At 41.0% G+C, this 15,715-nt stretch overlaps 1 protein-coding gene across 3 annotated transcripts in view; it reads left to right on the top strand.

Annotated features, from left to right (window-relative positions):
• The window catches only part of PRKG1 (protein kinase cGMP-dependent 1), a 655,625-nt gene extending 640,761 nt beyond the window's left edge, over positions 1 to 14,864 (top strand). For all 3 annotated transcript variants that reach the window (XM_042459015.1, XM_042459016.1, XM_042459017.1), the window contains 5 exons: positions 1,340 to 1,503; positions 5,174 to 5,296; positions 6,166 to 6,228; positions 7,841 to 7,907; positions 12,100 to 14,864. In XM_042459015.1, coding sequence (XP_042314949.1) covers positions 1,340 to 1,503; positions 5,174 to 5,296; positions 6,166 to 6,228; positions 7,841 to 7,907; positions 12,100 to 12,198 — 516 coding nt within the window. In that variant the 3' untranslated portion in view covers positions 12,199 to 14,864. The remainder of the gene's footprint in view (positions 1 to 1,339; positions 1,504 to 5,173; positions 5,297 to 6,165; positions 6,229 to 7,840; positions 7,908 to 12,099) is intronic.
• The last annotated feature ends 851 nt before the right edge of the window (positions 14,865 to 15,715 follow it).

Raw genomic sequence — 15,715 nt, 5'->3', positions numbered from 1 at the left:
GCTGTATTAATTCTGATTAAAAATAACTAGGTATCAGAGGTGTTCTATTTGACTTACCCTTCCCTCCACTTTGGCCATGAAGGCAGGAAACACAGTGTATGAGCTTTCACAAAGCCTGGGCTTGGCCCTGGGTGTCAACAGACAGGTTAATCACACTAACAAACTGCTTTTGAGCACCAAGTCTTGATCAAGGCTTAATGAAGAGCTAGCATCCAAGGAGAATGTTCCAAAAGTTTCCCACGTCTTGTCAATCCCCCTATATGTATGTGGGAGGACTCAAGAAGCCTATTGAAATCTCCATCTCCTGAAATTCCAGATTATAGAATTAAAAAGTGTTTCCTTGCATTAGCATTCTGATCACTGAGAAAAAACATGAAGAATGTGAAGGAATGTGAGGAAAAGAAGAAGTGGCAATGTCTCAATTCTTTCTGCGACATCTTTGTGATGGTTAACCTTGGCATCACTGGAAAAATTCTAAATCAGGCATAGGTAACATATAGTCTGCAGGCTTCGTTGTATTATACAGTGGTACCCCGGGATACGAATTGATCGCGTTACGAAATTTCCGGGATACGAAAAAGTCAGATTGGAAAAAACTGTTCCGGGTTACGATATTTTTTTCGGGTTACGAAATTTATTTCGGCGCGAAATTCAAATGCGAAGCGCGGCTAGCGGCTTTCCAGCCGCTAGCCGCTCTTCGGAAAAGCCTTTTCGGGTTGCGAAATGTATCGGGTTACGAACGCAGCGGCGGAACGAATTAATTTCGTAACCCGAGGTAGCACTGTATTTCAGTTTACATATACATCACAATTCTTCGCACCTTGAGCTTTGGTGATTGGAAACCATATAAAAAAATTAAACTGCAGTTGCGGGGGGACAATTCCTACAATTGCCCTGCATTATTTATGTAGATGAGATCCTAGCGATAAAACAAGTATAACAGATCAAATAGTCATTGACCATCTATAAGAGTAAAAGTGTTATTTCATTGTTGTCTCATTGGAACTGTTTTTGGTTTTTTATTTGTTGTTGTTGTTGTTGTTATTATTATTATTATTTATATAAAGGTTCTTTTGTTTTTTTGCAAATCTGAAATGATACAGCTCCATGGCTCTACTTCTATTTCTGTGGTAATATGACAATTAGCATGCTTTTTCTAAGGTAGCCCAACATCTCATTCAACATTCCAACTCTGACAATTTTCCCATGCAACCTGTCCTTTCTGAAGTGGTTTGTTCAAAGCAAAACATAATCACCATCTCTTCTTCAAACCCTTTGCTCCTGCATAACTGCTCTTTATTTTCTCTTTCTTGATGGGTGTGTGAACCTTTTTTCACAGGTTGATTTCGGCTTTGCAAAAAAAATAGGATTTGGAAAGAAAACATGGACATTTTGTGGAACTCCAGAGTATGTAGCCCCAGAGATCATCCTGAACAAAGGTCATGACATTTCAGCAGACTACTGGTCACTGGGAATCTTAATGTATGAGCTCTTGACTGGCAGGTATGAGCATTGTATGGGAACTAGTGGTAAAAATAGATCAGCAAATTAGAGAATATTTCTGCCTTTGTCACTTTGATTAGGAGCAGTGGAATTCAGAGTTGGCATATGCTATGATGACCACATACAAAAAAGTCTAAAAATTTTACTGTTGAGACTGCTCGTTCTGCGTTGCCCCTGGTTCACAGTCAGTACTCTAAAGAGCAGAAGGCTTGGAACAGCAAGCATAAGAAGAAAAGCCAGACAAACAACATACATAGCAGCAAATTCAAATTCTTTGGCTTTCAGTTTCTTGCAATCCATTTTTTTTTACAATGAGCATCATCTGCAGAATAAGACTGTCCATTTCTACAAACCCAACAAACCATGAGTTTATAATGGCACACAGGACTTTTAAGTTCAGTGTGTAGTAACCAATGTTTTACTCATACATTTTGAGGTTTTATATTTGATCACTCTTACTCTTCAACTGTTGGAAAGGGCCAACCTGCATGATGAGAACTGTTATATTTCACAACTATGTGCAAAAAACCTACGTGGTTTTTTTGTGCAGAAAACAACTTTTTCGGTGTCATCCAAGACATGGCCACCATCACCATGGTTCTTCCATGTTTCTTCAGCACATCATGTTTAAACACTGTGTCGCAGAAATATTGTGATGCCACCCGCTGTCTGGTTGGGCAGGAGGTGTAATGCTGCTTAGGGGGTGGAGTTGGGGTGGGCAGCAGGCAGTTGCCACATCCCCATTCCACCTCGACACTGGCATTCTTGCCAGTCTGTACAGCCCCAAGGTTTCTTTTTCTTACATTGCCAATTAACATTGCAGTTGTGCAAATTTAACATAACCTAACTAAAAATAGTTGGACTCAAGTGGTCATGAAGGAACTGTGCTATTCTCTTCAAAAATTTCAGAAGGAATACCTTTTTAATTTCAAGGACTCCAGCCAGTGCTAGATGAACATAGACTAGACATGATCAGGGGATAGCTCAGTCAAGTTAAACTTTAATGTCTCTGTTGCAAACCTTTGTTAAGAATTCTCTGTTACTCTCTCTCAGCTTTAGTTTGCCTCTGTAAAATAGAATTATTAACAATCTACCTCACAGAACTGTGGCTTACCATAAAATTCTTTGAAGATCAAGGATGTTAGATAACTAATTCTAATAATTACAAAACCTTCCATTCGTTTCTAACTTTGGCATTCTCCATATGTTCAAAATGCTATCTGGCCAGGGGACAAATTACCATTGAAGTTTGTTTTAACCTTAATGACTGAGTACCTATGGAAATACATAACAATCAGAGAAAGTTCTGCTCTTTGGTTTAATTCATGCAAGATGAACTGAAATTGTGGCACTGCATAAATCCTCAATATTTTGGTATGAGGAAATTACAGTTTATAATTCATTTTTCATATGTGTAACTATTTTCCTATAATTTTTCTTTTTAAAAAATACAGTTCTCAGGCACTTGGCCAAGCTGAAACAAGATCTCATGGCCTCCCTATTAGTCCACACACTCTGTGGGGAAAAGAGGGGTAGAGGGCAACATGGTCCATTGAACACAATTAACATGATGAGTGTGTTCAGTAATCTCTATGTGTTAGCTTGCTCAGTAAGCAACAGTTGTGACTAAAACCTCTAATTATGAACTGCTGAATATTAGTGCTTGAAATTTAACAGCTAAAAGAAGCATTGCTGTGAAAGTCAGGAGTTCACATAGTTAGGTCAGTCAGAAGCTATCCTGCCCTCTCTTTTTTTATATCAGTGAGCTTTACATGTTCAGAAAAAGATTCAGTAACATTTTTTTCCTAGTGGTAGAATCAGTGGTGTTGCTGTGGGTGGGTGGTGTCACCCGGTGCAGGTGAGTGGCAGACTACCTTACCCTATGCCCCAGACCGCTGCTGAGGAGGGTAGCACACGGACCTCTGGAGTGCTTTTTTAGGGTCTGGTGTGGCTGTTCACCCAGCAGCTACACAGGACTTTGAAGGTACACCCACTCCCCTATAGAGGCCTTCAGAGTCCAGTGTGGCTGCTGTATAAGCTAGACTCTGAAGAGACTACTGCCCCCACCACCACCACCAAGAGGCCTTCAGAGTGTGATGTGACTGCTGCACAAGCTTTATGCAAGTAGCACACCAGACTCTGATGGGGTACTGCCCCCTCAGCAGCTGTTGTGCCAGTGAGAAAGGGACGACTCCCTTTATTACTCTCCCAATAGCCACAGCAGTCCCTGTGGGTGTACTGCCCCACCAAGTATATACCCCTCTCTGGGGTGTCACCCAGTGAAGTCTGCAGCCCCACCACCACATATATACCTAGTGACAAATAATTCAAACACATAGCTGTGTTAGTCTGGAAAATCACTATGCAAAAGGATCTTGCAGCATCTTTGACACTAACTGATAGAAAGATGTTGGTAACATGAGCTTTGTAGACTTAAGTCTACTTTACTCCATGCATCTGAGGACGTAGCCCTGGTGGCACAGTGATTAAATGCTGGTGCTGCAGCTATGAGTTCAATCCCAGGGCTCCAAGGTTCACTCAGCCTTCCATCCTTTCATCGGTCGGTTTGTTTGTTGGGGGCAATTGGTTTACAGATGATAAACAGCTTAGAGAGTGCTGAGTGTTCATTGTTAGGTGGTATAGAAATGTAAATGCTATGCCATTGCTAAGTTGATTGAAGTCTATGAAAACTCATGCAACCAGCATCTTTCTTTCAGTTAGTCTGAAAGGTGCTACAAGATTATTTTGCATGCTGCTTTTTCTCTAGCTTAGGTGAATTTTTAGGATTACTGTGTGCTAAGATTCGTAGTCTTCTAGGTTGGTTGAAAGAGCCAAATATGATGGGATCTGATGCATGCATATTCTCAGATGAGTGTTTGGGTGGTAGTCACAGAAGATGCATTCAGATCTTTAAGAAACAGTTAATGTTTATACCTCAGTAATATCTGTGCTCCTAGCCTGGATTTCCTCAGATTGCATCCCCTAAAGTCTAAAGTGGCTTTGTTAATTTATCTTAAAAACTAGGATAGTATTTGCATCCTGGTAAAATGCAAGGTTTTCAAGTGAAACGTCATCTTGCATGCATAACATTCAGAATTTTATAATATATCATTATAGTATTCTACTATATAGCTTGTGTTAAAAAATGCATCAGTTGGATGATACATGCTTTGAACAAAGACATATAAAATTATTGGCCTTCTCTGATTTTGGCCTTTTCTGATTTGCAGTGTTTGCACGGTTAGCAAATATCCAGGTCTTGGGCCTTACCACAAACTAGCTGCTAATCTGCATTAGTTTTGGTGCCGGCATAGATCGCATTGACATAAATCCTCTCAGGGCACTGTCATAGCAGTTGCATGTTTTTATGGGAAATGTAGTAGTTGTGAGGAAAGGCAGTCAGAATCTGCTGACTTGGAGGAGACTGTTTCTCCAGTCTCTGTTTTTATGGCTATGGCACCTATGGGCTTTCCCTCCTGCTATCACTGTCTACAGCAACGTAAATTTTGTTGGCATAATGCACCAACAGTATTCTGGGCTTTGGATTGCATTGAAACTTGCCACTGGAAAATTCTCTTCTATTAGTTTCACTGGTTGCACATTTGTGGAATGAAGGAAGGACAGTGATGACATTAAAAGTGGGTTTTAAAACTTTTTGTCATTTCTTTAGTCCACCTTTCTCAGGACCAGATCCCATGAAAACTTATAACATCATACTAAGGGGGATTGACATGATCGAATTTCCAAAGAAGATTGCCAAAAATGCTGCTAATCTAATAAAAAAACTATGCAGGTAAACACTTGTAATACCTCTGTAATTTTGTCAAGAAGGGAATATGCCTAAACTAATTCAGTGATTAATGTTGTATCTTATTTTCTGAGTTGTTCATGTTTTGTACAAAGACATAAAATTCTCTGTCTTCTCTGATAGGCCTTATCTGATTTGCAGTACTGACACAATTAGCAAGTATCCTGGTCTCCAGGAACACTTCTGAACAAGTGCCCCCAAATGAATTTATGTATTCAGTTATTTATTTCTAAGATACTTTGCAAGTGAAATTGACAAATCTTTGTTCTTTTTTAAGCTAAGGAAAACAGAAAACAATCACATACATACATTAATACTTACTAGCTTGGATGCAACAAGTAAATTTTATCATCATTGTGATGTCTAAGATTTAGAAAAGGCTAATGTGAGAATAAAGGAATAATATTTTTATTGCAACAGAAGGCTATTCAAATAGAGACAGTAAATATACTGACCATCATTTTTATAACACAAGTCCTTATTCATTAAGGTATTTGAAAGATACACTCTAAGGACCAACAGAAATTTTAAATCCCCTTATTTCTTCAACGTATAGTAAAATACTATAACAATAAGATACAGTTTTCAGAGAATTCTAATATATATATATATATATATATATATATATATGAAGAATGTGACTCTTGTTCTCCACACCTCCAGTAATCTATCTATCTATCTGATCTTATACAGTACAAGATAATTACATTATATTTTTACTATTCTGATGGGTTGTTTGGCTGAGAAAGAAGGGATGTAAAATGTTAAGATAAAGACATCTATTGGTAAACTGATGACATAATCCCTATTTTTGCTTTGATCTACGATTGATTTTCTTCTTTCATTTTAAACAGGGACAACCCATCAGAAAGATTAGGTAACTTGAAAAATGGAGTAAAGGATATTCAAAAGCACAAGTAAGTATGTCTGAGGTGCGAAAAATTGTACTTTGGAAGAATATACATGAAATCAGTACTGCCTCTGACCGAAATATAAACCATATGGAAATAAACTGTCATTTCTTTCTAATGTTCTATTCACTTTGATTGGGTTTATCAGATATCAGTGGATATCATAACTCTTACATATGACGCTGAAGTCCTGTTCACGCATTCTGGAGCATGTTTATTCAACATGAACGGAAACAAACAATCCATCATCCTTTTCCTTGTGTGAAAAGCAACAGGTCTTAAGATGAGAGATGTCTGTATGTGCAGAGATTCTCTGCCCAAACAGAACCCTGATTCATATTCTGTTTCATGTGGAGAGCGTTCATAGGTAAGAGAAAATAACTATGTGAAATGCTAGTTTAACATATGGCTTTTTTGTAATAGAAATCTTTAAATGATGTAGTAAAAAAGTTACCTGTGCAGAAGCAGTTTCAACATGACATAATACAGGTTGAGTATCACTTATCTGAAAATTCAAAATCCAAAATACTTCAAAATCCAAAACATTTTTCATTAATGGCTGCGATATTGGCACTTTTGTTTTCAGTGTACACAAACTTTGTTTCCTGCAAAAATTATTTAAATTTTTGTATAAAATTACCTTCCGGCTATGTGTAGAAGTTGTATATGAAACATTAATGAGTTCCATGTTTAGACTTGGGTCCCATCTCCAAGATATCTCAATATGTATGTGAAATATTCCAACATCCAAAGAAAATCTGAAACATTTCTGATGTGCTATGAAATTTTGGAAATTGTACTTTTGTGAGCCATTTAAGCCTTTTCTATCAGAGAGCTCTCGTGCCACAACAAACTACCAGTCCCAGAATTCCATAGCATTGAGCCATGGCAGTTTAAGCAGTGACAAACTGGATTATTTGTGCAATGTGGATGTAGCCTTAGATCCATGGATAGTGTCTTTAGCATTTGTTTTTATGATGAGAGTGGACATATCAGTTTCTATGTGTTAGTTTGTATCTTGGGAAACCACACTAAGAAAGCCTATAATTGTGGGTTCAAGCGCTTTAATGCATACAGTCCTTGGCAATACTTTCAGTATTTGCAAACTCTTGAATGTAATGATAGCCTTCAGTATGGATGCTCATTTGTAGTCAGTATGCATGCTCATTCATACTCGACAAGAAAACCACACTTTGTAAAATATGCCATACCTTGCAAAGTAGTTTCCTTTTGCTCCTTTATGCTGTTCTCGCATCTAGTCCAACTTTTCTGTATCTAGCTCTCAGTAAAATGTGCTTTTTTCTTTCTTTTTTTCTAATCCTAGTCTATTCCTACTCTATCATGGACCTCAGAGTTTTATCATTAGTTTCACCTGATTTATCCTATCCCATAAAATTAGAACTACACAAGACCTTCCATTCTAAAAGAACTTAAATTGTTAAACAGGAAGCAGTAGTACAGAAGATCACAAATTGACAAAATGCTGACAAAATAAAAACTCAGCAGTGGGTGTATATCAGCACGTTCAGCAGTTTGTTATTTAGTCTGTTTGATCCTCCTGTTTGATCCTCATGCAACAGGACCTGAGCCATTTATCCACTTCTCATTCTGTCTTTAGGTGGTTTGAAGGCTTTAACTGGGAAGGTTTAAGAAAAGGTACACTGACACCTCCTATAATACCAAGTGTAAGTATACCTTTCATTCTGTTATTTGTTTATATAACATAAATCTGGTAACTGAAACCATAAATGGAGGAAAATGTTGGAGGTATCTAGTTCTAAAATAAACCAGCAGCTCTACTCTAAAGGAAGGTATGTATCACCTCCCATGTAGGTGAACTTAACTTTGCCTAACTTTGTTTTAAAGGAATGCAGTAATGATGTAAGTACATAGATTCTACTGAAATAATGGTGATTGCATTATAAATACTTTATTAATGCCTGAGAACATGTATGTACCTGTAAATCAGGGGTCGGCAACCTCCGGCCTGCGGGCCAGATGCGGCCCGCGGGGGCCTTTCAGCCGGCCCCTGACTGCTCCTGCCACCGAAACCGCCGCTGACGGTTGCGGCTTTTCGCCGCTCTGGGCACCGCCATTTTGGGCGAAAAAATGGCGGCGAAATCTCGCGCGACCTTTCGCCCAAAATGGCGGTGCCCAGGGCTCCGACAGCGGCAGTGGGCCTCTGGGACGCCCGTTGCCGTCGCAGGGGCCCTCCAGGAGGGCTCCGACTGGCAGTGGGCCCCTGGGAGGCCAGTTGCCTTTGCAGGGGCCCTCCAGGAGGGCTCTGGTGGCGGCAGCAGGCCCCTGGGAGGCCAGATGCCTTCGCTGGGGTCCTCCAGGAGGGCTCCGGCGGCGGCAGCGGGCCCCTGGGAGGCCAGTTGCCGTCGCTGGGGCCCTCCAGGAGGGCTCCTGCAACTGCAGCGAGCCTCCCAGAGGCCCGTTGCCTTTGCTGGGGTCCTCCAGGAGGGCTCCTGCAACTGCAGCGAGCCTCCCAGAGGCCCGTTGCCTTCGCTGGGGTCCTCCAGGAGGGCTCCGGCGGCGGCGCCAGCAGGTCCTGGGAGGCCAGTTGCCGTCGCTGGGGCCTCCAGGAGGGCACTCCACTTGCCCGCGACCTCCAGATGCCCGTTGCCTTCACTGGGGTCCCCGGAGGGCTCCGCTGCGCGGCAGCGGGCCCCTGGGGAGGCCAGTTGCTGTCGCTGGGGCCCTCCAGGAGGGCTCCGTGGTGGCAGCGGGCCCCTGGGAGGCCAGTTGCCGTCGCTGGGGCCCTCCAGGAGGGCTCCTGCAACTGCACGAGCCTCCCAGAGGCCCGTTGCCTTCGCTGGGGTCCTCCAGGAGGGCTCTGCAACTGCAGCGAGCCTCCCAGAGGCCCGTTGCCTTCGCTGGGGTCCTCCCGGAGGGCTCCTGCCACTGCAGCGAGCCTCCAGAGGCCCGTTGCCTTCGCTGGGGTCCTCCAGGAGGGCTCCGGCGGCGCCGCAGCAGGCTCCTGGGGGCCGTTTCCGTCGCTGGGGCCCTCCAGGAGGGCTCCTGCAACTGCAGCGAGCCTCCCAGAGGCCCGTTTGCCTTCACTGGGTCCTCCAGCGGGGCTCGGCGGCGCAGCGGGCCCCTGGGAGGCTGCTGTCGCTGGGGCCCTCCAGGAGGGCTCCTGCAACAGCAGCGGGCCTCCCGGAGGCCTGTTGCCTTCGCTGGGGTCCTCCAGGATGGCTCTGGCGGCGGCAGCGGGCCTCTGGCATCAGGGGCCGGCAAAGAGGGGGAGGCCTCCAGCGCTGGCAGTCCCTGCCGGCTCTTTCCCGGCCTCTGACAGGGCCTGGGGCCCCATCAGGGGCTGGCAAAGAGGAGGTGGCCTGGCCCCTGGGTGGTGGAAGCTCCGCCCCCGTGGGTGGGAGCTCTGCCCCAGGGGTGGAAGCTCCGCCCCCAGAGGGTGGAGGCTCCACCCCAGCACGCGGCCCCGCCCCTGGGGTGGAAGCTCCACCCCCTGGGCTTCGGCCCCCCAGTTGTCTGAGGGACAGCAACCCGGCCCCTGGCTCAAAAAGGTTGCCTACCCCTGCTGTAAATGCTCAGAATGGGGTGGACACTTGGATTTTTTTTCCCCTTGTAGTAGTTAGGTACTTGGCCTTTTTTCCTAACTACATCATTATGTGTGTATGCGCACATGTGTGTTTTTCACTTTTTTCTCTCTTTCCAACATTGTTTTTATTTCATTCTCTATTGGCAAGACTCACTGTGGCCTTGTAGTTCTGCACCAGTGTCCATGGCACTGAGCACTGCTTCCTTCCAGACCAAGTGTTTGCTTCTTTGAAGTATCAGAAATACCTCACATTCACAAACCATATAACTACTGCGCCAATCCCCATGCTAACCCAAAATGACAAGTCAAAGACTATGAGAGGATCAAAGTTGATAACATAATCCAAAAAAGTTCAGTAGTGCCAGGAAAAGCAACATTTTTTCCTGCTATATAATACCTCAAATTTTTGATAAACCCCATTTGTCCCCAGACTCCAGTGCTTCCAAACTGTATTTTATGAGTGGCTTAATCTTAGAATAAGAGTACTTGTTGGCTGCAGCACACATTCCAGTTATCATTTGCTCCTAGTCCAGGCAACTGATGGAATTAGCCTCAGAGATACAACTACTTCTGTGCAATAGCTTTCCACACTAACCTTTAGTGTAAATAGTTCCTGATTGGGTGATATTCTACATGTGAGATGTAACCAAAGAAACAGCTATCTATACTAACTGTGCTAACTATATACTATAATATTTTCTTTTTGAGTCCACTAATTCTGACAGAAAAGAAAAACAGTTCAAACATTGCTTGCAAAAGAACAGATTTCCCCCTCTTGGAGATGGTTTAAATTGGTAAATGTTATTTTAGATTGTCATTGACAAGGCAGTGTATTATTGCAACCATCACAAGTATCTTCAGGTTTCCAACATGGCTTCCTTGCATCACTACTCTGTGCAATGAAGAAACTTGCTATGTGAATAAACCCAAATTATACTTTTCTAGTATACGGGAAAAAAGCTTTTGAATGCCAGGTTAGGATTCACTCTCACAATTAATTTCACTTAGGGCCAAAACAGAGGGCCCATTAAACTCCGTTTCTTGACTTATACATGAGGTCGACTTGTCCGCGAATATATATGGTAGATCCCATTGGCATGTTGTTAACTTCCTTTGAATTTGCTTTGACTCATGGTGACCCTGTGAATGAAACATCTCCAAGGCCCCCTGTCCTCAACTTCTCTGTTCAGATCCTGCAGCCTTGGCTGACTGAGTCCATCTGTCTGGTATGCAGTCTAGTTCCTTCATAGTTGCCCTTCCCAGTTCTATTCCCTTCTGATTCCTTGACTGCAGTCTCTCTTGTAATCTATGATTGATCCAAGGTATGAGAAATCCTTAACTATTTCAATGTCCTCACTATCTAGCTTGAATTTATATAAATCCTACATGGTCATTATTTTTGTTTTCTTAATATTCAGCATTAAGCCTGCCTTAGCACTTTGCTCTTTGATTTCTTCAGTAATAATCCCAAGTCTTTATTGTTTTCTGCTAGCAGCATGGTATCTGCATATCTTAGATAGTTGAGATTCATCCCTCTGATCTTCACTCCTCCTTTCTTTAAGTCTAGACCTGTTCTATGTATGAAGTTTTCTGTGTACAAGTTAAAGAGATAAGGTTATCTTGACCCTCTTTCTGACTGGGAACCATTCCGTTTTGCTATGGTCCTATAGTTACTGCAATCTCTTGTGTCTCCTTTTTTATGGATGGGGATGTATAGTGATGGTTTTCAATCTGCGAACCATTGTTTTGCTTTCCATATTTGCTGGCAGATTTTATTTAGAATGATAGTCGATTATGTCTCTATAGATCAGGGCTTGCCAACCTTTTTGACTTGTGAAACCCATATATTTTTGGCCAAGCCCCTAAGAGGACTACTCTATACCAGTTAATGGTGATTAGGAGTATATATATTCATAGTCTTTAATTTAATTCAATGTTTATTTCTTTCATTTTCCTGGAGTGGCCACAGAGCACCTGGGAAGTGCACAAAGAGCCCTAAGCGCTCCTCACAGCATAACTTGGGAACCCCTGCTATAGACTGTAGCAGTTCTACTAGTATGTTATCTGTTCCTGGTGATTTATTCTTCTCAATTGCTTCGAGTGCGGCTTTTATTTTTAATTCTTGTTCATTCTTGTTCTTTTCAAAACTTGTCTTTGTAGCTCTCACTTTTAAGCATTAATTTGCAGGGACCTGTGCATATGTGGCAAAAGGCAATCACAGTTTTAAAATCAAAAAGCTGATTTCCAAAGCAAGCAGCTTTGGCATGACAGCAGCCAAAAGTACTAATAGTTTAATTTTCTTTACTGGGCAGGTTGCATCACCAACAGATACAAGCAATTTTGATAGCTTCCCTGAGGACAACGATGAACCACCGCCTGATGACAACTCAGGATGGGACATAGACTTTTAATGTATTTCTCTTACCTGCTTCTGCCTTGCTGAAGACAGCTTCCTGAGACATAGCTGCCAGCAAACCTGAAGGAATTGGGAAGGATTAGTGCTCGGGGTCACCATGATGCCTTGATTGATGCTGCTACAGTAACTACAGTGGCATTAGGACTTCTCGCTTAGATGACAATAGTGCTCTTCACATGTTTTCTGTTTGAACTTAACATAGCAGTTGACATGGTGGTCCTGAAGCAAAGCCTTTTCCACCAGTAATTAAATGTGTTTTCTATCACTTTAATGAACTTGCTATGCTCCTGGTGTAATTTGAAAGCTGATAGAATAAGATGCACATAATTCTAGCTGCAAGATAATTTTCTTTATCTAGTTAATTCTAGAGATGTTAAGTACTGCAGATTATTCTACACTGTAGAGTCTACAGTATGACAACTGGGGTAGTCTCAAATTGCAAAATACTGTAAAGTGTATTGTGCCTCTTAAAGTAGGCCAATGTATTAAACCAAGGAGGACCACAAAGTGATTGGTCAAGGAGCTCATGTCAAAGCAATGCTATAAGTTGTCTTTCTTTTCAAGCAGTATTCATGACAAGAATGAATGTTACCTTCTTCCATTTTTAATTTCTGATGTGCTTTTCCCCTCAACTGGTAACAAAAGCACAATTGCTACAGTATCTGTTGAACTGTTAAAAGCAAGTATGGGTCGGTTAATTATCACATGTGTCTGAGAACATGATATATCTAACGTTTAGTTTTATTGGTACAGCTACATAAGAGCATGTAGAAAATTATTCATAAAACTACTCATTTTACACATGTATGCTAGTTATATTATTAAAAAGGAAAATGTACTTATTGAAAGGTCCTGGACAGAAAATGACAGCAGCCAACTGGTCTAATAGGCATTAACATTGAGTTTGAATAGCATTTACCTTTTAGAGCCCAGTGAGGGAACAGGCAAGACACACTGCGTACTATATAGGTGCTATGTATATTTTTCATCTGTGATATATGTAAACTCCCACTGTCATTTTTCAGGGAATAAATGTAGCAAGAGAGATTATAGTCAACCAAAATTTTAAATAATTTGCACACACAAACACATCACACAGTGTTACTGCTCTGCTGCAGCATTGCCATTAGTTTGTTTTTCTGTTTCACATATCCTCTTAAAACCATTGTAATCTGACTGCATTCGCTTGTTTGTTTCAAAGATTAATTAGTTCAATTCTCTCTCTGACATAACTATAAATGTAATCAATCAATTTAAAACAAAAAATTCAATGCATCTGAAATAGAGCATTTCAAAATCCCATATCATTTCAAAGGGAAAATTAAGCACATCTTGAAATCAGTGGGATTTTAAAATTCTCCACCTTCAGTGGATCATGTCTATTGGGCATGAATCTTCTAACATCAGTGGCCACATAAATGACAACTGAGAATAAATTATATAAAAATGTTGAGCAATGTCAGCAATCACAGAGAAGCCTCCCCTATCCTTATGATATCTGTCAGCAAAAACAGCCTTTTAGATAGTATTCTTTTTATTATCTCAGATTTAAAAATCCAATAATCCACACTTCAGAGATGAAACATAATATGAAATGCCATTGAGAGCTACCCCTTCTGTCAATTCACTCATATTTAGAAAGCACTACCAGCCAACTCACAATCTGCTTTTACCTCTTTTTAAAACGTTCCCTGCCTAATTTTTCCTCCTATAATTTGCCCTCTTTTTTATTATTTTGCCTGCATAATTCTCCTAGCTTCTGCCTCCTTACACTACCTCTTTATTTGTTTTGCCTTTTCCAGTATTTAGAGTTAGCTCTTAATGGGCTGAATTCAAACTGAACTACTTGCGTGTAGGCTAGTCCTATAATACTTATTCAGGAGTAAGTCCCATTGAACGAAACAGACATGTACAAGATTGTATTATAATTAGCCCTTGAAATCAGTTGGGCAAATCATGATTTGCCATATTGATATTTGTGCTACCAAAATGGAGCTACCATACAATGCAATCCTATACATGATTATTCAGAAAACAATATTTTGTTCAGTGGTGCTTACTTCCAAGTAAGAATAAATAGGACTGCAATCTGGTTCAGATCTAATTTATGAAGTATATCATTTCATATCATGTCTCTGGACTGTAAAACATGCTCCAGGCAAAGCAAAATAGCTTTAGATGCAAGAGCAGTCCCTGGTAAATATATATCACAGCACTGGCTTAGAATTATTTAGGGAACACTGCACAATTGTACTGTAAGTACTGTTTTTCTAAGAAGAGAGGCTTATAAAGTAGTTCAGTTGGAGAGGGGGAGGGAATGCATCCAAAAATCAAAATCTGGGTTTCCTAAAAAAATATTTTTCAAATCAGTCTTTTCAGTTGTCCTTGGTGTAACATAGGAAGAAATATATGGTGGTCTTCCTTGTATTCTCATCAATTTAATAGTAGCATAATGTTTTCTGAGATCATTTGTGTTTCACACTCAGAGCAGGGATGGAGAACATGTGACCCTCCAGATATTGTTGGACTCCAACTCAAGTCAAGCTCTTGCTGGCATAACCAGTGGTAAGGTATGATGGGACTGCCAGTGCAAGAACATGTAGAGTACCACATCCTCACATTGCAGCCAACCTGTGGTCTTATTTACACCTCACTCCTAATTAAAAAAAAGCAGCAAGATTTCTGGCTTCTAAAAAAGAAAAACATTTTCCTACTATTTGCAAACATATCAAGATATGATGAAAGGGGCATAGGTGATCACCTATATACCACATAACAAGTTAATCCTAGGAAACAGTACTTGGCTTCCAATGCATGTAAGATCAAGTGTAGGAATCTGTGGCAGTACAAGAACCTAACCACAAAGCAAACATACCAGCACTATTTTAATGTGCTTCAGAGCTTCCAAGTCTTACATCACTGTTAAGATGGCTGATTGTCCTCTGACTTAGCCACACACAAGACAAACACCTTGCACAGCTTCCTAAGAGTTGTTTGAGGCTGTTCTGGTCAAAAATGGCATAAGCAGGAACTACAATTTTTTCTTTGGACTCTATAGGAAAGCTAAATAGATATGTTCAGTTTCCTAAGCGCTGGTTGTGCTGTAATTAAAATGGCGTGAATAATTATGTCTTTTAATATTAGGGCTAAAACAATAATCAAAAGTCACTTCCTTTCTAGCTTAAAGTTGGAATCACTTCCACAATGCATTCCCTTCATCCCATGTATGACTAGTGATGTGCCTGTTCTGAGTGAACTTAAATGCAAAAAACAAAATGAAACATAAAACCTTGTTCATTTTGATTAATTTGACCTTTCCTCATTATAAACATAAGAATATATGTCTCTGCTCTGGACAATTCCAGTAATAATAGGCCATCTCAAATGTCTCAACTGACAAATAATCACACAAGGATAGTTTCAAAGTGAGCTTAGTATGAATTATTATGCTTGATTCCTTCCATTTATCCTTGAGCTGCACTCAGTACTATATACTGGTGTTGTATGCACTT

Source organism: Sceloporus undulatus, chromosome 3 (assembly GCF_019175285.1).
Source record: "Sceloporus undulatus isolate JIND9_A2432 ecotype Alabama chromosome 3, SceUnd_v1.1, whole genome shotgun sequence".
Lineage (NCBI taxonomy): Eukaryota > Metazoa > Chordata > Lepidosauria > Squamata > Phrynosomatidae > Sceloporus > Sceloporus undulatus.
This window is presented reverse-complemented; position numbering and strand designations above follow the sequence as displayed.